General features: G+C 40.7%; 2 protein-coding genes across 2 annotated transcripts in view; one reads left to right on the forward strand and one right to left on the reverse strand.

The window, feature by feature from the left end:
• The first annotated feature begins 654 nt into the window (after positions 1–654).
• The window catches only part of LOC130876465 (zinc finger protein 431-like), a 30,093-nt gene continuing 7,221 nt past the window's right edge, over positions 655–23,526 (forward strand). Inside the window, exon 1 of the mRNA XM_057773021.1 lies at positions 655–752. Within this exon, the coding sequence (XP_057629004.1) occupies positions 750–752 (3 nt within the window). The 5' untranslated portion in view covers positions 655–749. The remainder of the gene's footprint in view (positions 753–23,526) is intronic.
• On the reverse strand, positions 20,933–22,370 carry LOC130876466 (G1/S-specific cyclin-E2-like). The gene is given in 2 exon segments (XM_057773022.1): positions 20,933–21,599; positions 21,601–22,370. Coding segments are annotated over 2 exon segments (1,218 nt in total). The 5' UTR covers positions 22,336–22,370; the 3' UTR covers positions 20,933–21,116.

The following is a 23,526-nucleotide window of genomic DNA, read 5'->3' on the forward strand; positions in this document are numbered from 1 at the left end:
ACTGCCCCTAGGTCTGGTAGAGGAGAAAGTGTTTTTGATAATGGGAAGATGTAGTGAGAGGCAGGGACATCTGGGAGAGGCCAGAGTGGACATGAGCCTGAACCACATGAGAGGAGGAGGAAGGTAGAGGGTAGATGAAAAACAAAAACAAACCGGGTTATCAGATTGGGTAGATTATATAGGGTAGAGCAGCTCAGCTGCTGAATTGGAGAACTTCGGGGGGGTGGGGGGGAGGGGTAGAGCATGACAGTCATACCCTGTAACCAAGTAAGAACTGAAGGAGGCAAGGAGAATATGGCACCCCAGTGTCTGCTTTTATACGTTAAACATGCACTTTAGCCTTTTATCCGAGGTTTGAGTCCTAACACTCTGTGCCCAGGAGGAGAAAGAAGTGAATATTGAGTACAGAAATAGTTCAGGGCAGACTTTGCAGTTCAGGCCCAAGTTCTGCTGCATCGCCAGTCTCGGCAGGTCTGTGACAATTCTGTGCCTGGGGTGGCAGCCAGGGCTGGGAACCACTGTGCAGAGTTCCTTCACAACACTCTGTAAGGGAGTTGCTCCTGTCACTCAGATCACATTAGCCAATCAGGACTCCTAAGAGGACTGCTAGTCACAATAGGGGAGGGCATTTCCGGTCAACATACAGGAGGCTCTGTGGCTCTGGACTCCGGGACTCCTGTGTTCTTTGTGCTGCGCTGTGACCCGTTGTTGGGAGCTGTGGGGAGAGCGGGGCGAGCTCGGAATCCGCCATGGTGAGCGAGGGCCGCCGTCCCCAAGCGGGGTGGAGTCGCGGGAGCCGATGTGGGGTCCTCCCGGGGCTGTGGGAACCGGCGGCCGGATTCTGCGCCCCTAAGGTCCGTGAGGTCCCTGCAACAAATAACTTCCATCTGCGGGATGCGGCTACGGCTGCATCTAACACGATGGGGTACTGTACATGCCTGGTTCCTTATTGTGACGGCACCATGCAGCGTGTGCGTATGCACCACTTTTCATCATCGCCTTGAAAGGCAGATGATTTGCTAAGCGACAGAGCTACTTTCTCTAGCATCTTCTAGAAGTTCTGCACTTGGCACTGAACATTGAGGTGTCGGATCCGACTGCAGTTAATTCTGTGCAGGGTGTAAAGTCTGTGCCATGAACACATCTGCATGGAGATGCCAGGGTGGACCAGTCATGTGTGTCAGTAAGTCCTAGTGGGTTTCTTGGCCTCATGTGTTCAAATCGACACTGTTTTAATTGTGATTTTGTTTTCAAATTTTCTCTTATGTTCCGTTAAGCTGTTTATTCTTTCCCAGACAGTACAATCTTTATTGCAGTTGCACGGGAAGTTTTAAAGTCAGATGGTGTCACTGTGTGCTATTTACTCCGTCTTGTGTTGACCAGTGTTTCATTGATAATGATTTTTGTCATCATTTCTCTGTTGTAGATAGGAAAATTGTTAGACTTTATTGGAGTGTTGCTGAATCTATAGCTCAGATTCTATGCTGAAATAATATTTAGGCTTCCTGTCTACAATCATGGAATTTCTCTCTGATCAAGTTTCTTGATTTCTTTAATTACATAGGTATAGTTTTGGCTACAGATATTTGTCACATTTCTCTTCATTTCTTACTTTTTATCTATGATGACTTATAAGTATGTGTTTTTAATTTTTCTATATTATTTTATTTCATGTGTTTGAGTGATTTGTTTGCATATGTGTATGTTCACCACGTGTGTGTTTGGTGTCCACCGAAGACAGAAGGAGGCATTAGATCCCCTGCAACAGCATCTAGGGATGATTGTGTGCACCATGTTAGTGTTGGGAACCAAACCCAGGACTTCTACAAGAGCAACAGTGGTGGTACCTGCTGAGCCATTACTCCAGTTGTAAACTTGACAGATTTCCAAAACTTTGTGTGTGTGTGTGTGTGCGCGCACAAGTACACGCTGAAAAGCCAGTGTCAAGAGAGTTGAGGTTTGCTTAAAAATCTGTGTTTGGGGTTTGGGAGATGACTCAGTAGGTATGCTGGTTAGATTTGGTCAACTTGCCACAAGCTAGAGTCAGACTGGCCTGTAGGCAAACCTATAGGGTGTTTTCTTGATAGTGGTTGATAAAATAGGGTACTGTGGTTGGTGCCATCCTGGGCAGGTGATCCTGAGTTGTATAAGGAAGCAAACTGAGCAGGCCATGATAGCAGGGGGCAGTAAGCAGCATTTCTCCAGGTAGACAGATGTGTGGAATGTATAAACCTGTGGTGTATATCAGTTATTACATCTTTTCCTGGACAGATCCTCTCTTTATTCGGTCGAGCTGGAGACTTGTAATTACTGAAGGTATTTTTCTCAATTAATCTTTACGTGTGTGTTTCTCACGTTGATGGCACATTATTTCCAGAACAGCTGCACCTTCAAGCTTTCAGAACAATATTTTAAGACAAAGTTTGTTATGTTGACTTTCTCTGCCTTGATCTCAGGGTTGAGGCCCACAGGGCATTGACCTTGCTGTCCTCCTGATTCAACCTCTTCAATTCTTGATTAAAGGTTTGTAGCATCACACACTTCTAAAACTACCCATTGGAGTCACAGAGTGGACTGTCCACTGCAGTAACAGGAAAGGTGTTTGTGTGGACACAGCTTCTCCACTGAGACCGGAAGAGAAGGAATGGTTTATTGTGTGCACTGCAGAGGAGACTAGGCTGGGCCATAGCTAGGTTAGAGGTTGTTTAGTTCTTTGACCTGTAGGTGTCTCTGTTTTAAAACAGGATCTGATTGGGCTAAGTGAGCACCTTTCTGTCTATTTTTCCAGTGTGCATTAACTCATAGCCTGTGCATGAAGGAAAACCAAATCTGTGGGTGCACAATTTGGGGTGGTTATCTTGAGCCACTGTAATTTCCGACTGGGCAGCTCTCTCATATTGGTATGTACAGACCTCATTGTCTCAGTTTAGTCAGGTGAGAGGATTGAGACGTTGAGCATTTGGCTGTGGCTTGTGTGTTGGCATACAGTACTCAGCAGCTAACATTTTACACAGGGTCATACAGTCTCTTACACACGTGGACATGAGTTCTGTGCAGGATGATGAGTATAGATCTGTTTGCGTTCTTCTACACGCAGACATCCAGTTTGACCAGCACCGTTTGTTGAAGATGCTGTCTGTTCTCCAGTGTGTATTTCTGGCTTCTTTATAAAAACCAGATATCCATAGGAGTGTGAATTCATGTCTGGCTCCCCAGTTTTATTCCATTGACTGAGGTGTCTGTTTTTATGCCGATACCATGTGGTTTCTATTGCCATACATCTGTAGCACACATGCCGTCTGGAACGGGGAGACCTCCAGCAGTTCTTTTATTCTTCAGAATTGCTTTAGCTATCCTTGGTTTTCTTTCTTTTCCGTTTGAAGTTGGGAGTTTTCCTTTCAAGGTTGTAAAGAACTGTTTTGGGCTTTTGATGGGGATTGCATTGAATCTGTAGGTTGCTTTTGGTAGGATTGCCAGTTTTACTATGTTCATCTTACTGATCCATGAATGTTGGAGATCCTTCTATCTTTTCATATCTTCTTCAGTTTCTTTCTTCAGAGACTTGAAGTTTTTATCATAGAAGTCTTCTACTTGCTCGGTTAGAGTTACTGTGAGATATTTTATATAATTTGAGGCTATTTTGAAAAGCATTGTTTCTGTGCTTTCTTTCTCAGTCCCTTTTCCATTTGTTTATAGGAGAGTTACTGATTTTGCAAGTTAATTGTATATCTAAGCTACTTTGTTCAGAGTGTTTTTCAGCCATAGGCATTCTGGGGAATTTCTAGGTTCTCTTACATATTCTATCACATCATCTGCAAATAAAAATACTTCAACTTCTTCCTTTCCAATTTTATCCTTTTGATCTCCTTCAGTTGTTTTATTGCTCTAGCTAAGACTTCAAGTTCTATATTGAATAGACATGGTGAGAGTAGATGACCTTGCTTTCGTCCTGATTTTAAGCAAATAATGTTGAGATTTTCTCCATTTAATTTGATATTGGCTACAGGCTTGTTGGAAATTACTTTATTCTGATTAGGTATGTTTCCTTGTATCCCTTATCTCGGCAGAACTTTTGTCATGAAGGGGTGTTGGAGTTTGTCAAAGGCCTTTTCTCCATCTAATGTGATAATGTAGTTTTTTTTCTTTCTGATTGTTTATATGGTGAATTACATTTTCCGATTTTGTATCTTGACCCATCCCTGAATGTCTTGAATAAAGACTACTTGATCATGGGTAGATGATCTTTTTGACATTCTTGGATTTGGTATGTTGAGTGCTTTATATTGACATTAGGTTCATAAGGGGAAAAGGTCTTTGATTCTCTTTGTTGTGCCTTTATGTGGTATGGGTTTCAGGGTAACTGTTGCATGGAAGCTAGGGTGCTGGGGGCATAGGTCAGAGCTAGAACACTTTTAGTATCTATGATGATGTAAACAAATACAACTAGACCATGCTCTTAAATAGCACTGGTCAACCCCATACTACTGATGTAGCTACACGTTAGTGATGAACTAGATTTTGGTGGGCTTGTGTCCTCATTACAGGAGTTGAGTGCCTTGAATGAGACAGATGGTCAACAAGCTAAGCTGTAAGGTGGGGTGGGTGGAGCGTGGCATGTACCTTTCATCGCAGCACTGGGGATGGGAAATGAAGCTGAATCCTTGCCAAGTTTGAGGGTATGAATGACTTCGCTTATGAGACTGTAGACATCTTTTAATTTTTAAAATGATAATTATTTGTTTACCAGTTTGTATGGTGAGGGGATCCCAGATAACAACTTACATGAGTTGGTTCTTTATTTTCAGTTTGTGGGTCCTTGGGATCAAAAAAGTCAGAATTCCCAGCCATCAGGAAGCTGGGTAGGAAGATCAAATCTGAGGCCATCAAGCTATCATCCTTTAACCACCTTTTCACACATTTTAAGTTCCTGACTGTACTCAGCCCTCACACCTTATTGCCCTTAATCCGTCTAGTCAGTCACCTCTGCAGTTCTAGGCTAAGTTCAGTCCCAATGGATTCTTTTTCTCACATCAATAGTATGCTAAATCTGTCTTACCCAGAGGCTGCCTTTACTTTGACACTCCCCAGTTCCTAATCTATTCTATAACATCATACCTTTACAAACACAAGCCTAATCCTCTCATCTTCCTGATTCTGACCTTGAAATAGCTTTTCATGACACTAAAATAACAAGACAGTGGGTACCAGCATCTTGACACTACCGTCTCTATTCAGGTTTTACTTTTGGCCACTTTTTGTTTAAGGATACCAAAGTGTCAAGCGCATCCTGTAAATTCTGTTCTTTATAGCCAATGATGTTAACAGCATCCCTTTAACCCCAGTGTTCTGGAGGCAAAGTTAGACAGATTCCTCTGAGTTCTGGCCGTGGTCTAATGGTGAATGTCATTCTAGCAAGAATACACAGTGTAATACTGTCTCAACAACGTAGCCAAAGAACAAAGAATCAAGGCTGCATATAATTTGATAGCTTGGGCCGAGGAGATGACTCAGTGAGCAAAGGTGTTTCCGGGCATATGGAGCACATGATGACCTGAACTCAGTCTCCAAAGCCCATGGAAATTGCAGCTGTAAGGAGAGACTCCACAAAGTTGTCTTTGAGCCTCACAAGCACCATGGTGTGCAATGCCTCCTCCCTCACAGAAACACAGGAACAAAGTAGGTCAGGCTGGCCTTGTGGTGAGTTTTGTGTGTTCCTGCACCATGGATCCAGAAGATCCTGTGTTTCTGTTCTTAAGATATTAAATTTTATTATGTGTATGGGTATTATTCTTTTTTTATTTTTTGTTTTTTTTGGTTTTATTCTTATATTGTATGTGTGTGCACCACATGCATTCAGTGCCCTAAAGAATCTAAAAGAGGGTGTCAGGTCCTCTGGGACTGCAGATTCAAGTCATTTTAAGCGGACATGTAGATACAATGAATTGAAATTTGGTCCTTTGCAAGAATAGACAGTGATCTTAACGTGATGAACCCTCTCTCCAGCTCTTTATTCAGATATGTGCTACTGTATTTTTATTCCCAGGAGCAACTTAGGACCCAAGATTAGGTCAAAACCATTCATTGCAGGCTGTTTTGAAAGCTTAATTCTGCCTGGGCTGGAGAGATGGCTCTACAGTTAAAAGCACTGACTGTTCTTCCAGAGGATTTCGGTTCAGTTCCCAGCACCCACATGGCAGACATCAGCTACCTGCAATTCCGGTCTCAGGGGATTCACCAAACCTCTTCTGATCTCCGAGGGCACTTCACAGATATGAAGGATAAACATATATGTAGGCAAAGCGCCCATATATGTTGAACAAAGTTTACAAACACTTCTGTCTACCACTCACTACTTTCTGTTCCCAGATGCCGAAGAAGCAGGTCTAGGAGCACAGCAGGGCTGGGGAAAGGAGCAGGGTATCCCTTCACCCGCCAGGCAAGAGATGTCCTGGAGCGGCATACCGGCATAGCCCTCCGCAGTACAGGATGTGGCTACTGTTAGACAGCGCAGCATGCTGCTCGGCAGTGTCTCTCAGGACTGCAGAGTGGGGTCTGTCAGATGGAAGGCAGGCAGTCAAGCCCCATTACACCTCTCCCACATCTATACAACACAGCAGTAAGATGGGAGCATGTGTGGTTGTCACCTCTCTGCATCTGTGTGGAGATCCCAGGGGTGTCTGTAAGTGTCAGAGGCACCGGACAGCTGTTAGTTACAGCTGTTAGGAGGACTCATGCATGATCCAGCACTTCAGCCCCAGGGAGTCACTGCAGATGTGTGTTGAATGGCCGACTCTTAAGATTACTATTCTCCAAGGCAGGAAGTGTGCACAATAAACTGTTCCCAACAGAAAGAAACGCTATAATGAGCTGATGACCACAGAGCAAACTCAGTCTTCAATCTGGATGCTGTGTAAGCACTGCCTGAACAGGTCTGATGCAAAGTCCATACCACAGAGACAGACCTCCATCATCCTGCTAGGGGACTGATTTAACAGACCCTGTATCCATCATTCTTGTTATAAATTTCTTTGCTTTCCATCTTTCTTTCTTTCTTTCTTTTTCTTTCCTTTCCAGTTTGGAGTAGAGTTAGTTGTTTAATCCAAAGGGAAGTGCGCCAGAGATAAGTATTGCTGTGAGAAACTATTTGTTCCCCTTTAACCTTAGGGGAGCTCTGCAGTGCTAACTTGATGACTTGGTAGGAAGTGACCTGTAAATGCTTTGCTTCCTATGGCCCTCCTGGCCATGTTCTGAAGGAGTTCTGTTCTGGTCAATGGTTGAGCTACAACAGAGCTAGCTGTTTTACTGGATGTTTTAGTTTGGGTGCTTTTTTTTGTCTATCTTGTTTTCAGTTTTCTTTTAAAAGATTGTGAATTTTGACCATTGAGACACATGTGAGCACACATGCCACAGCACATGTGTGAAGGTGAGGGGACAAGTTGGAGATGTGGGTTTTCTCTTGGGTGTTGGTCTCAGGCCCTCAGACGTGGACAAGCATCTTTCCTCACTGAGTCACTTAGCTGGTTCCTGTCACAGTCCTCCCTTCTAGCCCGCCTATTTCAGTATATTGGTTGTCATTGCTCTGTTTTCATTTTTGGGGTAGAGAATCCTGTATACTCATTCTAGAACTCGCTCATATATGGCAAGCATCTGCCCCCTGAGATTTAAACTAAAAGTTATTTTGAGGTTGGGTCTGGTTATGTTGTCCACGTTTTTTGTCAACTCAGTCTGTAGCCATACCAGACCTTAAACTTGTGATGCTCCTGCCTCAACCTTCCATGCTGTGGGATTCCAGGACTGCACCACCACTCCCAGCTCTAAATTCATGTGGGAGATTAGCAATATGAATCTGTCTTCTTATAAAAGTTTTATAACTAAAGGTATATCAACTACAGTTTTTAAAATCACCTTTTGGTGTCATTGGTATTTTTTTTATTCCCTATTATGTGGATTCCACCTCCAATCTCTACTGGTCTTTTTTCCTAAGCCCTGTTTTTCCATGCGTTAGTCCCTATGTTTCCCCTTTTATATGTGTATTTGTTTGTGTAGATTGAAGTTGGTACTTTTGGGAACCTGTTCATGGTTTTGTCAGATGCCCTGATAAAAGCACCAATGGAGCACTACTTTTGTTTCCCGCCCAAGGGCAGACTTGGGAAGTTCTGGTCTAGTGCTTGAGTGAGCATCATGAGGGAGTCAAGGCAACCAGGCTTTTCATGGCCACTGTGAGCTCTGTATGAGTTATCTTGTGTTGCTTTTTCCAACGTTACTAAATTATCTTTCTGCTGACTTTCTCTACGTGCAAATAGTGTATGAGAACTGTCCGTCTTAAGGAACTTAAACACGAGCCATCGTCACCTTATCCAAGACATGTCGACCCAAACTTTCTATGCTTTACATCTCCTCTCACTCCTTACCCTGGTCACCTTCTCTTTTGTGACCCTGATTGTTGGGCTTTGGTATCCTAGACGAAGGTGTCTTGACCTCCCAAACGCTGACATCATATGCCAATGCCAGTACAGAAGACTGGGAAGGTGTTACTGTTTGATTAACAGTGTGCAGCTGAGAGAGGTGTGAGAAAATATAGATGGGGCCTTTTTAAAATTGCTAATTCCTGGGGAATATCAATTAGGTATTTTAAATTTGACCTGGATTCACTGGGTTCCTTTTCAGCTGTGAGGCAGGGGGATTACTCCCTAGCACATTGAGTAATGGTTTGTATATGCTAGAGACCCTGTGCAGAGGAGGAGCGAGGTGAGGTGCCTACTGACTGAAGGGAGGTTTTTAGGGCCAAGATTTTGAGGCCAGGCACACGTTTTATTGCAATGTAAATCTTTGCAAATCCAGGACAGTTTTTCCTGGGGTAGAAGCCAGGGCTTTGTTCCACTAGGCTATATCTCTTCACATTACTCCATCCCTGAGAGAGGTGGTCCTGTCATTCACAGGTTTTTAGATAATCAGCCTTCAGACAGAAGCACTAGGCTAATCCACCTACAGAGTGGGAGGACACTTCCGGTCTACCATGCTTCAGGCTAAGAGGTCCAGGGTTTGTGGTGGTGGGGCTCTGGTGTTCCTGTGTGTTTACATGTGATCTGCTGCCAAGAACTGTGAGGAGAGCAGGGAGAACTCTGAATTTACACCGAAGTCTTCACAAGGGGAGGTGCTACGGGAGCACTTCTAGTGTTTCTCCAGGGTAGGGAGCACTGATGGGAAGCCATGGCCAGACTTCCTGTCTGATGCCATACTGTTTGGTTCCCTGAGGCCTTCAACCCTTACCTTTGAGTAACTTAGTTGCAGTTGTTGGCATTTACAGAGCATGGGGGACAGGAACTCTTGTGTAGAAACATCCTTGTTGCTGACATAACCATGCGATGAGCCTCAGCTGCCTGCCAACCCTTTGTTTCTCTAGTAACTTCTTGAAGTTCTACATTTGGAATTGAGCATTCAGGTGTAGGGTCCACCTGCTAATTCCGTTCATTGCGTGAAGTCTGTGTTATTAATACATTGGCACGTCCATGCCGTGGTGATACTGTGTACCTGTCTTAGTAAGGCCAAGCTTATTGGGTTTCCTGGCCACATTTGTTAAGAATCAACTCTATTTTAATTGAAGTTTTTTCTCATGTTCTGATGATCTCTGATTTTTCTCAGATAGTGCAGTCTTCATTGCAGTTGTATGCTGAGTTTTGAAGTCAGTCAGTATCACTGTCACTGTGTGCACCATTTATTCAATCTTACGTTGTTCATTTTGTCTTTCATGATGACCTTTTGTCATCAGTTTTCTAGTTGTAGTAGAATAAATTGTTAGACATTTTATTGGCCTGTTCCTGAAACGCTAGTTTAAATTCTGTATTGTTGTAATATACTGTTGACATAATAGCCAAGAAGGCGGCAAACCACAAGATTGTTTTTCACTCAAAGTTAGCCCAGCTCATTGCTGAGGCATTCTCATTCTCCATCTTATCCATGTCCAAGTGAGATCTACACTTCTCCAAGGTGCATTGTCACACCCTTTTCTTTCTTTTTTTTTTTTTTTTTTTTTTGGTTTTTCGAGACAGGGTTTCTCTGTAGCTTTGGTGCCTGTCCTGGAACTAGCTCTTGTAGACCAGGCTGGCCTCGAACTCCCAGAAATACGCCTGCCTCTGCCTCCCAAGTGCTGGGATTAAAGGCGTGTGCCACCACCGCCCGGCACACCCTTTTCTTTAAAAAGACACTTTTGTGCGGTAAGCATGAATATAGGAGGAGATGTGACCTATGACCATGGCTGGTGGGCCCTACACAGATAAGGAATAGAGGACAGAAATCCGTGGTCTCGGGTAGAGCGAGTAGAGTCCATCCATGTGTCCTACCACAAACTGTACTGCGGAGCCCAAGCGTTGCCATCCAGGTCTTTCACATTCTTCCCAGTACCCAAACACAAGTTGTTGCTTGGCCCCATTTTATCCCCATTGATTATGGTCTCTGCTGTGATCACACAGGTTTCTGACTATCCATGTTGGCTGTAATTGAAGACTTTCAGGTTTTATCTTGTTCAAATAGTCAGATTTAGATCTGCAGTAATCTTGTGAGGTGCTTCTAACCAGTTAGAATGCAGCTCCAGCGTGGCATCATGTGCAGCAGTCACACTTAACCTCACCAAGAGACGGACGGACTTCATTGCCTCGACTAGACCTGATCAAGGTTTCCCAGGTTCTCTGAGGGAACTGGGTAGGGAGGGAAGCAAGGGATAATGTCATGCACTCAGAGAAAAGATAGAGATGTAAACTTGAGTTTGGAGGCTTTGCATTGTTTAATCTCTTCTTAGATGGGGTATGAAATATTTTAGTAAGGAATCCTTCAACCAGCCAGAGAGCCAGAGAAGTTGGCTCTCTCCCCCATTTGGAAGAAATACTCTCTCTCTCTCTCTCTCTCTCCTCCTTCCCACCCTTCCTCCCTTCCTCCCTCAATGGACTTTAATTCTTTTCCTTTAAAGATCTTTCTTCTTTAGCTTGTGTTCCTGTCAGGTTTAATATTTGCTCAACACCCTTAGGCTCCTGTCACCAAATTTTTGGTCCCCAGTGAGTGGAACTAATGGTGTAAAATTAGGAGGGATGCCCTTGTGAAAGTAGGTATGTCTTGTTTGTATAGCTCTGTCACTGTAGTTGGGCTTGAGATTTCACAATACAAGTGGAAGGCAAGTGTTTTCTTTCTGCCTTCATGCACATCAGGATGTAGCACTCAGCCCCATGCATGCCCACTGAGGCTTCCTTTCAGGGTGATAATGGACTAACCCTCTGCCACTGTAATCCATCCCAAAATTTAATGCCTTCCATTATAAGAATTGCCTTGGCCATTGTGCTTCTTCACAGCAATTTAACAGTCACTAAGACAGGTTTGTGTAATATTTTGGTGCATTATTTTGCTGTATTCTGCCCATTTCCTGTGAAATTTAATATGGCTCAATGAGAGAACCATGGACTGATTTCTTGACCAAACATTCTATCTGCAATATGGTTATTTCTAGAAAGTCTTTAATTTCTTACCTTATTTCTATCTTGTTCCCTTATTTATTTTGTAGAGAGGTGTTGAGGTTCCACAAGTTTATAAGCGTTTTAATGTTTCTACTGTTATTGATATCCAACTTTAATCTGTGATGGTCTGATAGGATGCAGCGGTTATTTCAGTTTTCTTGTATTTGTTGGGACTTGGTTTGTATCCGAATTTGTAGCCAATCTTGGATAAAGTTCCATGAGGTGCTGGGAAGGTCTATTCTTTTTGTGTTTGTGTGAAATGTTCTGTAAATATTCGTTAAGTCCCTCTGTTAGCTCCATAATGTCTGTTAGCTCCATTTGGTGTATAATGTCTGTTAGCTCTGTTTATTTTTTTTCTAGGTTACCTTTCTATGGGGGAGAATGGAGTATCACTATCTCCCACTATCAGTTTGTGAGCGCTAGTAGTGTTTATTTTTTATTTTTAACTAATGAAGGCACCCCTTTGTTTGGGGAATACATGTTAAGAATTGAAACATCTGCTTGGTAGATTTTTTTCCATTGCTGAATATATAGATATAGTTTCCTTCCCTGTAGGCTGAGGCTGCTCAATTCATTTCCCAGCTTCCCAGACCTGAAATAATCACATATGTATTATTATAACCCTGCTTGACCAATTAGCTCATGCTTCTTATTGACTAGCTGTTATATCTTAAATTAACCCATTTCTATTAATCTATGTATTGCCATATGGTTGAGGCCTACTGGTAAGATTCCATCCAGCGTCTGTCTCTTGCAGCAGCTACATGACTTCTGTCTGACTCTGGCTACTCTTTCCTCTTCTGTCTGCTTGGAATTCCTGCCTTGCCCTATTCTGCGCTGCAATAGGCCCAAAGCAACTTCTTTATTAACCAGTGGTATTCACAGCACACAGAGGGGAATCCCATATCACCTCTCCTTTTCTGTTTAAATAAAAAGGAAGGTTTTAACTTTAACATAGTAAAATTACATATAACAAAACAGGTATCAAGCAAGAATTACAGTCACAATATTTATGTCTATCTTTTATCATAACTAAGGAAAACTATAATTATAATCATCTATTCTTCAACTCCATGAAAGACTCCAGAAGGATATAATATAACCTAAGTAAACAGGAAGCATTGTAAGCAACATCCAAAACTCTAGAATTGACAGGGACATCTCACTGTGTGGAGAGTCACCCAAAGTTTTTCTGCAACACTGGGGCAAATCCATCTTCAGCTTACAGGTCCATAATATCTGGCAGAATTTTTCATGAAGCAGAAAATTTCAAAAAACAGTTCCACCTACTTTGGCAGTTTGTCAGTCACTTTCTTTTGTGTCCTGCAGAATGTCTGTCAGACTCTTTCATGAAAAGGAATCTTGAAGAACTGTCTCACCTTTAGACAACTTCAGCAGTCATTTTTCTGTGGATCCTGCATGTCCAGTTCATACAACATAACATCAAGGAGTCCAGGCAAGAGCAGTTTCTTGCCCAAATGGCTAACCAACTCCATAAGGATTTTCCTTGATGCCTATCATCTTCTTGAAGTAGCTTGGTGCTGCTAGGAGCAGATGTGTCTCACTGTCATGAAAAGTCCTAGGTTTTTAAAAAAAAAATTTAAATGCCATATTTTGTAAGTCTTTGAAAGGTTTGAAGCATAACTATCCATCTGAAATATATCTCTGTATATCTAGAAAACCTAAATAACATGACCACAAATGACTATTATAGATGATTATCTATTAACCTGTATTTCTTAGTTATACATTACCTTTTTAAATGAGCTGCACAAACACAATATCTTAATCAAGAGCAGAAATATATACATAACAAAGCTGACCTTAAATTTGTATCAGTAAACCAAGATCCATACTAATGCAAAGTATTTATATCATATCCCCCTTTAAATGTAAATAAACATTTATAAACAATATTTGGGAATTTGGGCGTAGTTTCCTCCAAACTGCTTCCTGCTTTTTGTTGGGTGAAGTATTTTTTAGGGTTCATGCCAAGAAGTTCTTTATTAAGCAAGGCAAAGAGACAGGTAGCTGAATCTGAATTGGACAGAAACAGTAGTAGGCAGCCTGGTAACTATTCAAGAGGAAAAAGAGGTATGTATTAGAATGAGCTGGAATATGTTGATAAGTTCTTTTTGGGCATTTTGATTAGGTTAGTCAAAATAATGAATTTCAGTCACTGGAGCTTGACATTTTAATAGTTGGACCTTGGTGATCTATTGCTGAAGGAGGCTGTTAATTCATCCCTGGCCATTCAGGCCTGAAATAATCACACAGAAACTATATTATTTAAATCACTGCTTGGCTAACGACTTAAGCATATTGCTAGCTAGCTCTTATATTTTTGGCTAATGCATTTTTATTATTTTATCTTTTACCATGAGGCTAGTGGCCTACCAGCAAGGTTCCAGCTGTTGGCTCACATTTTTCTTCTCTGACGGCTCCATGGCAACTCTGTTGGGTGGGACAGAAAACCTCAGTCAACGAATGGTGCCCAACATGTAGACAACTACATCCACATAAGCCTGAGAGAGCTTGGGAAGTTATTCTAGATAGAAAAGAATAGAGTTAAGCATGGCTTCTTGATAAGCATGGCTACTTTCTCAGGTAGGCTGTACTTGCTAGAGGCAAGCACTCTCATTTAAGATAGGCTTCCTTACTCAGCTTTAGGTGCAAAACCTGGCAGCTCTTTTAAGAGGTCCTGCCATGAAATGGTGTTGATGAGAAGCTGACTGCATGCTTTTCGGTGGTGGCAGGGACCTTGAAATGCCATAGAGTTGTGGCAATAAACATGGCTCCGACTGGTACCTCCTCCATAAGTCTGGAATCTCAGAAAGCTAAGGAATGGACTGGATCCAGCCATCAAAGCCATGGCTTTAGTCCTAGCCATATTGCTTAGCAAATTAAAGTGTTGTCAGAAAAAGAGATATAAAGATAGATTCAAAGACAAAGAAAAACTCTAAATGGTTTACAGTGTGTTTAATTATATATGTAGGCTTGGAAGACAAAGGAAAAGGATAAAGTCCTTAAAATAAAAAATAAAGAGAGTAGTTGGGTATGGTGGCACACACCTTTAATTCCATCACTTGGGAGGCAGAGGCAGGCAGATCTCTGTGAGTTCAAGGTGTGGTGGCCCACACTTTTAATCCCAGCACTTGGGAGGTAGAGGCAGGCAGATCTCTGTGAGTTCAAAGACAGTTTGGTCTATGGAGTGAATTCCTGGACAGCCAAAAATACACAGGGAAACCTAGTCTCAAAAAAACAAAAATTAAAAATAAAAATAAAAGAAATAGAGTTTAAAAAAAGGCCACATAAAGATAGAAAATACACAGAGTGTCTGAATTATGTATATTATTGTGTTGTCTTTGAATTGTTTGATGGCTGAGGAAGGAGCAACATCTGCTAAAAGACATTTGTTTATATATGCTGCTGAATTAATCAAAGATAGGTATTTTGGAAATACCTTGACTTCAAAATTGAAGTCAAAATATATGTTACTTTAGAGAAGAGGTTTTGCTTTTGTTTCTCTAGGAGAGGCCATAGATTCATTCTGAGTTAAGAAAAATCAGGTTTGATCAAGGAAGACTATCTGAGAAATCTCTGGTAGGAACAGATGGCCCAGATGTCAGAGTTCTGCATCCAGAACAGATTCAAGACTGCTGCCTGAGATGATCAAGCCTCATAGGATAATCCAGTCATGACTTGATAATAATTCTAAGTTTTCTTCAGGTCCCCATAAGATTATCAGCACCCCCAATCAGCAGGAAGTAGCCTGGAAAACTATGCCCACATTCCCAAAAAATAGACTATGGATACTTTCCTTTGTTTAGAATGTTGGTTACAAGTTGTTATGGATAATGGTCTGGAGAAAAGCCAAACAAAGGAGATTAGATTCAGAGTTCTTGTTTTAAAAAAAATGGGGGGGGGTGCTGTGGGACAATGATCTTTTATCTTGTCACTTGTATTATTTTTAATAAAATGCTGATTGGCCAGTAGCCAGACAGGAAGTATAGGTGGGGCAACCAGACAGGAAGTAGAAACAGGGCAATGGCAATTCTGGGAAGAGGGAAGTTTAAGTCCACAGTTGTGACCCAGCCTCAGAGGAAGCAAGATGTGACTGCCTCACCGAAAAAGGTACCAAGCCAAAAACAGGTACCAAGCCACATGGCTGACTCAGACAAGAATTATGGGCATGTAAGTTATAAAAATTAGTAAATAAGAAGCATGAGCTAATGGCATCTTTCTCCTTCAGAAACTACATGGCATCTCTCTAACTCTGCCTCCTTCCTCCCTGCATTCAGTTTAGTTTTCCTGCCTATCTGTATTCTTCCCTGCGATAGGTCAAAGGCGCTTCCTTATTAACCAATAGTAATAAAACATATTCACAGCATACAGAGGGGAATCCCACATAACCCCTACATTAATGCTGAGCAAGGTATCCCACTTTAGGGAATGAGCTTCAGAAAGCCTGTTCATGCACCAGGAATAGATCCTGGTCCTACTGCCAAGGGCCCCACAAACAGACCAAGCTGCAAAACTGTCACCCACATGCAGAGGGCCTAGTTTGGTCCCATGTAGGCTCCCCAGCTGTTGGGCCAGAGTTCATGACATACCACTTGCTTGGATAGCTGTCTCTGGGTTTCCCCATCATGATCTTGACCTGCCTTGCTCATATAACCCCCCTTTCCTCTCTTCAAATGGACTTCAGGAGCTGGACCCATTGCTTATCTGTAGGTCTCTGTATCTGCTTTCATCAATTACTGGATGAAGTTACTATGATAACATTATAGTAGTCACTAATCTGATTACAGAAGTCCAGTTCAGGGACCCTCTCCACTATTGCTAAGAGCTGGGGTCATCTGTGTTGATTTCTGAGAATTTTCCTAGTACCAGGTTTCCCCGTAACCCCATAATGGCTTCTTCTATCAAGATATCTCTTTTATTCCTCTCCCTCTCTTTCCCTACCTCAACTAGACCATCCCATTCCATCATGTTTTCATCCCTTAACCCCTCCCCACTTTCCCCCACTCCCAGTTTACCAAGGTGATCTTATCTATTTCCCCTTTCTAGGGCAATCCATGTGTGTCCCTCTTGGGGACTCCTTGTTACTTAACTTCTCAGGGACTGTGAATTAACGCCCAGTGATCTTTTGCTTTACATCTAATATCCACTTATGAGTGAGTACATACTGTATTTATCTTTCTGGGTCTGGGTTACCTCACTCAAGATGATTTTTTTCTGGTTCCTTTCATCTACCTACAAATTTCATAATGTAGGTAATTATGCAGAGATCTGCAGACAAGCAATGGGTCCAGCTCCTGAAGTCCATTTGAAGAGAGGGAAGAGGGGTTATATGAGCAAGGCAAGTCAAGACTAAAATGTCATTGTTTTTTCACAGCTGAGTAATACTTCATTGTACAAAAGTACCACATTTTCTTTATCCATTCTTTGGTTGAGGGGCAGCTAGGTTGTTTCCAGGTTCTTGCTATCATGAATATCGTTGATCAGGTGTCCTTTTAGTATATTGAGCATCCTTTGGGTATATGCTCAAGAGTGGTATCACTGGGTTTTGAGGTAGATTGATTCCCATTTTTCTGAGAAACCAACATACTGATTTCCAAAGTGACTGTATAAGTTTGCATTCCCATCAGCAGTACAGAAGTGTTCCCCTTTCTCCATGTCTCTCCAACATAAGCTGTCATCAGTGTTTTTGATCTTAGTCATTCTGACAGGTGTAAGATAATATCTGAGTCATTTTGATTTGCCTTTCCCTCATGACTAAGGATGTTGAGCAGTTCCTTAAATGTCTTTTGACCATTTGAGATTCTCCTGTTGAGAATTATGTTTAAATCTATACCCCATTTATTAATTGGATTATTTTGTATTTTGTTGTCTAGTTTATTGAGTTCTTCATTTATTTTGGAGATCAGCCCTCTGTCAGATCAGACAGATGTGGGGTTGCTAAAGATCTTTTCTCATTTTGTAGGCTACCATTTTGTCTTATTTACCATATCCTTTGCCTTACAGAAGCTTCTCAGTTTCAGGAGGTCCCATTTTTTAATTGTTGCTCTCAGTGTCTGTGTTCCTGGTGTTATAGTTAGGAAGTATTCTCCTGTGTCAATGCATTCAAGGTTACTTCCCACCTTCTCTTTATCAGTTCAGTATACCTGTATTTACATCGAGGTCTTTGATTCACTTGGACTTGATATGGATCTTTTTGCATTTTTCTACGCATTGACATCCAGCACCATTTGTTAAAGATGCTTTTATTCATTGTACAATTTTGGCTTCTTTGTCAAAAATCATATGCTCTTAGGTGTGTGGATTAATGTCAGGGTCTTCAATTCTATTCCATTAGTCCACCTGTCTGTTTTGATGCTAACACCAAACTGTTTTATTACTATAGCTTTATAGTAGAGCTTGAAGTCAGGGATGGTGTTGCCTCTGAAAGTTTCTTTATTGTACAGAATTGCTTTGACTGTGCTGGGTTTTTTGTTTTTCTATAAAAAGTTGAGTATTGTTTTCTTGAGGTCTGTGAAAACTTGTGTTGGGATTTGATAGGAATTGTATTGAATATGTAGATTGATTTTGGTAAGATTCCAATTTTTACTGTGTTGATCTTACCTATCCATGAGCATGGGAGATCTTTCCATTTTCTGATATCTTTTTCAGTTTCTTCAAAGTCTTAAAGTTCTTGTCATACAGACTTTTCACGTGTTTGGTTAAAGGTACCCCAAGATATTTTATGTTATTTGTGACTATTGTAAAGGGGGATATTCCTCTGATTTCTTTCTCAGCCCATTTACCATTTGTATATAGGAGGGCTACTGATTTTTTGACTTACTCTTGTATCCTGCCACATTAGTGAAGGTGTTTATCAGGTGTAGGAGTTCCCTCATATAATTTTTGTGGTTACTTATGTATACTATCATATCATCTGCAAATTGCAAAAGTTTGAAATCTTTCTTTCCAATTTCTATTCCCTTGATCTTCTTTTGTTCTTATTGCTCTAACTAAAACTTCAAGTACTGTGTTGAATAGATATATAGATAGTGGACAGCATTGTCTTCATGATTTTAGTGAGATCACCTTAACATTTCTCTCCATTTAGTTTGAAGTTTGCTGTTGGCTTGCTGTATATGGCGTTTATTATATTTAGGTATGTTCCTTGTATCACTGCTCTCTCATGAAGGTGTGCTGGATTTTGTTGAAGGTTTTTTCAATACTTAGTGAGATGATCATTTTCTTTCAGTTTGTTTATATAATGGATTACATTGACAGATTTTCATATGTTGAACCATCCCTGCATCTCTGGGATAAAGCCTACTTGATTATGGTGGATGATTTTGTTGTTGTTGTTGTTGTGTTCTTAGATTCTCTTTGTCAGTAGTTTATTGAGTAATTTTGCATCAATGTTCTTGAGGGAGATTGGTCTGTAATTCTCTTTCTTAGTTGTGTCTTTTTGTGGTTTGCATATCAGGCTAACTGTAGCCTTATAAAAAGAGTTTGACAGCGTTCCGTCTGTTTCTGTTATGTGGAACACTTTGAGGTGTATTGCTATTAGCTCTTCTTTGAAATTCTGGTAAAATTCTATACTGAAACCATCTGGCCCTGGTCATTTTTTTTTTTTTTTTTGATTGGGAGACTTTAAATGACTCTTTCGAATTCTTTAAGAGTTATAGGTTTATTTAAATTGTTTGTGTGGTATTTAATTTTGTTATGTGGTACCTATCTATAAAATTATGCATATATTTTAAATTTTCCAATTTTTGGAGTACAGGTTTTTGAAGTACAACCTACTGATTTTCTAGATTTCCTTAGTGTTACGAGCTGGGGGACTTCAGCTCCAGGTTCTTTTTGAGTAATATCTATGAGGACTCTGTGCCCTTCTCCCCAGAGAGTGATGAGTAACCAGACCAAGCAAGAGAATTGTTTTTATGATGATTCTTTACTAGTAACTTCAATATCCAATACATCAATGGGGTTTACAATCCTAATAGGCATGGGGGATTGATGATGGGCAACACACAGGCAATTCAATATCACAATTATTAATCCTACTAAACCTAATACATAAAACCAATTCATAACTTTAATCTAACTTATCACTTATCTATAAAATACTTCTTAACCTTAATACAACTTATCCATTACTTATCTATAACCTTAATACAACTTATTCATTATTTATTTATAAAACACTCCTTAACCTTAACTTATCCATTAATTATCTATAAAACGCTTTTTAACCTTAACTTATCCATTAATATTTCCTAATCTTATCAATTATCCATAAAATATCTCTTAACATTTCACACACTAAACTTACGTATTAACACGTCTATACTTTTCTCTTAACATCTCATACACACATGAAATAGCATCATATGACCTGGTATTCCCTGGCTTAAAAAGGGCTTTTTGAATTTCTTCAGGCTGGGCTCTTGTCCGTGCTGGGGGCTGGGTAGCGAAGATCGACTCTTTTTTTTTTTTTTTTTAATTTTTTAAACTTTTATTTTTTAAACATGGGCTAAAAGTAAACAGTATTAAAAGATTAAGTTTATATAATACATATGTACAATTTAGTGGTGTTTTCTTTTCAGACAAAAACTGAAGCAAACTAGTTTTATAAACAAAAACTACACAAGAACGTCACACATTAACAAATAGTTCACAATTTCTTCAAAGAGAGAAAAGGTTTACATGTCTGGTAACCTGGCATCAATTTTTTTCTGATGAAATTGACTTTAGGCCCAAATTTCTTTTTCAAAGGCTAACTTATAAAGTGACTTTCCTATATAAATAGTTTGAAAAGGCATTAAAGTTTTACCCAGATTGTGATGTATGAAACGACCATAAAGCAACCTTTAGATCAAGTAAAACCCCATAGAAGCCAAAGCATTTATCTTGTTTATAATTTCTTTGGTTCTCCCATTGTTTAGAACAGTTTAAACATTTGGTTCATGCCTTACTGATTAAGAAATATTATGGTAAGACAAACTAAAAACAGATTGAACTTCACCATTTGTAAAAATTCAAGTTTTATCATTGTTTGTTACAAACAGCTTTAGATAAATTAGTCACTGTATTACAAAACAATCTTTGTAAATAAGTTTAAATTTCATTTTCAAAAGACAAATTGCACCATTCAAGAGTATAGGAACTTAGGAATCAAAGTTGTGTGTCAGCGATGTATCTTTTAAGTATCACTAGTTTAGTCCATATTCCAATGATAAAATAAATCCTAGTTTATCAAAAGAAACACAGTAACGAACAGAAACTGCTATAGCACCAATTGTTGCTGGCATCTAGCCACTGTCCTTGGGCGTGAAGTCACCCTGTAAACAAGTCCTCTTTTCTTTTAAACAGCTAGAGGAAATTTCTTTAGTGCCAACTTTTTTTTTTAAGTTTGTTTTGTTCTTTTGTAGTGCTGGGGATTGAGCCCACGGCTTCATGTACCCTAGGCATTTATTGCCAAATTGATGTAGTTTTTAAACAACATGGCAGCATAACTCCTCAGTGGGCAAGGATAGCCACAACACTACTTTCCTGTAAAACTTACTCATTTGTATGAACTTTATCCAGTGTCTTTTCAATTCCAATTTGATGTTAACTTCAGGGTTTTATTGATGGTTTTTCAGTACTCTTCGGAGGTGTCATAATGCCGCCATTACACACTGGTGACAACTGCCCTCCTTTTCTGAAGGTGTTCACATAGTTTACTTCACTCAGCAAAGCCAAATAATTTGTATGTGTCTGGATATTGTGCCTGTCTTCCATGGCTATCTTCTTAAAGGTCTTCAGCTTCACTGGACTTACACTTTTTACTACACTGACAAAAGGCACCATCCAGTCTACACACTTGGAAATGTCCTCCCATTCCAAACCTGAGACTTTCTTAACCACTTCAATGGAGGTAAAATGGCATAAGGCTGCAGCTGCCAGAATTCTGTACTGGAATTCTAATGAGTCAATAGCGAGGATACACAGATCTAAAAGCTGAGCTATCTGGATGAATGTCTCCTGGGAATACTGAGGTAGAAGAACCTTAGGAACATCTTTAACAGCATCAACTTGGAGAAAAAGATTCAACCAGGAAAATGGCTGTTACAGGACAAAGTTCCCATTTTAAAGCCTTTAAGATATTGAATTCCATCTTTAAGATATCTACTTCACTGCAAGCACCATCAGTGACATAAGCAAACTCTTGGAGTTTGGGAGCGTAGATTTCCTCAAGTTTAGAAGCAATGAACAATGAGGTAATCCCAATGAGTTGAAGCATATTTTTATTTACATCTTTTTGTGTCAACATAAATCTGTCAAAAAAGTCTTGGGCAAGGTAGAATGTCTCCCTATGAAGTGTGTAGACTTCACATACCTCTAAAAGCCAGTCTAAAAGTATTGCCCTCATCTGTGGTTCCAGGTCAGAGTGAAGAACTTGAAAATGTTTGCCATGTACGTATCTGCTCTCCTTCTGCAGCATGTTGTGCCAAACCTCCTGCGAACATCCCCAGCTTAAATCTGGCAGAGGTGAAGGATTAATAAAAAGGTTTTTAAATCTGTAATTTGTAAATCTAGAGAAGTCGCTTGTTCCTATTTCTTTATGGGGTGTTTCAATGATAATGCAAGGACTGATTCCTCCAGACAGTACAGGCGGCCAACAATTCCGAATCTCGTACTGATGCTTCTTGCTGATTTCCTCTTTTCCTTTTTTGATATCCTGTGCTGTTTTCCTCTTCTTGGCCTGAATTATCTGGGCTTCTTGTGGGGAGTCTGGCTGGCTGGGCTGGGCATGCTGCTGCTTAGCTTGTAAACGGCTACTGCGTCTCGACATTCTCTTCTTAAGGTCTATGAAACCCTCCTCACCGCCAGACCCTCTACAGCTCGGCTCCTCGACTCTTGACCCCATAGTCTGCACTCGGGAGATAAGGTTCTGATGTTCCAGGCTGGTATCTGGTAGGGCCTTGGACTCGGCTACTTGGGTGACTGAGTCTCGGGAGACAAGGCTTTTAGCTCTCTACTCTCGAAGACGAGGCTTTGCTCTCGGGATGGCAAAGCGTTCTGAAAGGCAGAGCATCTAGTCTGTTCTCGGGAGACAGACCTTCAATGTCCACTCTCATGGAATGAGGATTTGCATTCGGGATGCAAGGTGTTAAATATCTGTTTTCGGGAATTGAAGCTCTGTACTCGGGAGACAAAGCATTAAATGTTTAGGCAAGGCGTTTAATATTGCTGCTTTTCGGGATGTAGGCTAGGAGGATCTCTCTTTCCACAGAGGCCTGGTGCCAGAGCCATTGTGAGAAGTGAGATAACCGTCCTGCTTCAGCTACCTCTTTTAAGTCAGTTTGAAATTGCCCCTCATTTGATCCTTCCGATAACCAGATGTCCTAGGTTATCAGTATCGACTGGCCACAGAAGGGTGGGGGTCCCTCTTGTGTGGCAAGATTATTTCGTTACCACGGTTGCTGGGTGCAGCCCCCACATCTGGCAGGGCCAGATGGGTGTGGCAGCCTTCAAGCGGGCAAATGTTCTCTTAATATTTCACCTTAGTAATTTTCCATACCACACACAAGAAGAAATGCTTTTACATTACACCAGGTTACATTCATTCTTATTCTATAAATTTTCTGCTCTATCTACACTACAGATTCCCCTTTTTTTATTCATTCAGAGGAATCTGCTTCCATGCTCATTACACTTAGCATCTGTTGTTGTATCCCCTTTTCATTTCTGAATTTGTTAATTTGTGAATACTATGTCTTTTGGTTCGTTTGGATAAGGGTTTTTCCACTGTTGATTTTTTTCAAAGAACCAACTCTTTGTCTCATGGATTGTTTGTATTGTTCTCATTGTTTCTTTTTTATTGATATCAGCCCTCAGTTTGAATGTTTCCTGTCATCTACTTCTCCTGAGTGAATTTGCTTCTTTTTGTTCTAGGACTTTCAGGTGTATTGTTAAGTCACTATTGTGAGATTTCTCCAAATTCTTTATGTAGGCACTTAGTACTATGAACTTTCCTTTTAGC

Source organism: Chionomys nivalis, chromosome 6, assembly GCF_950005125.1.
Source record: "Chionomys nivalis chromosome 6, mChiNiv1.1, whole genome shotgun sequence".
Taxonomy (NCBI): Eukaryota; Metazoa; Chordata; class Mammalia; order Rodentia; family Cricetidae; genus Chionomys; species Chionomys nivalis.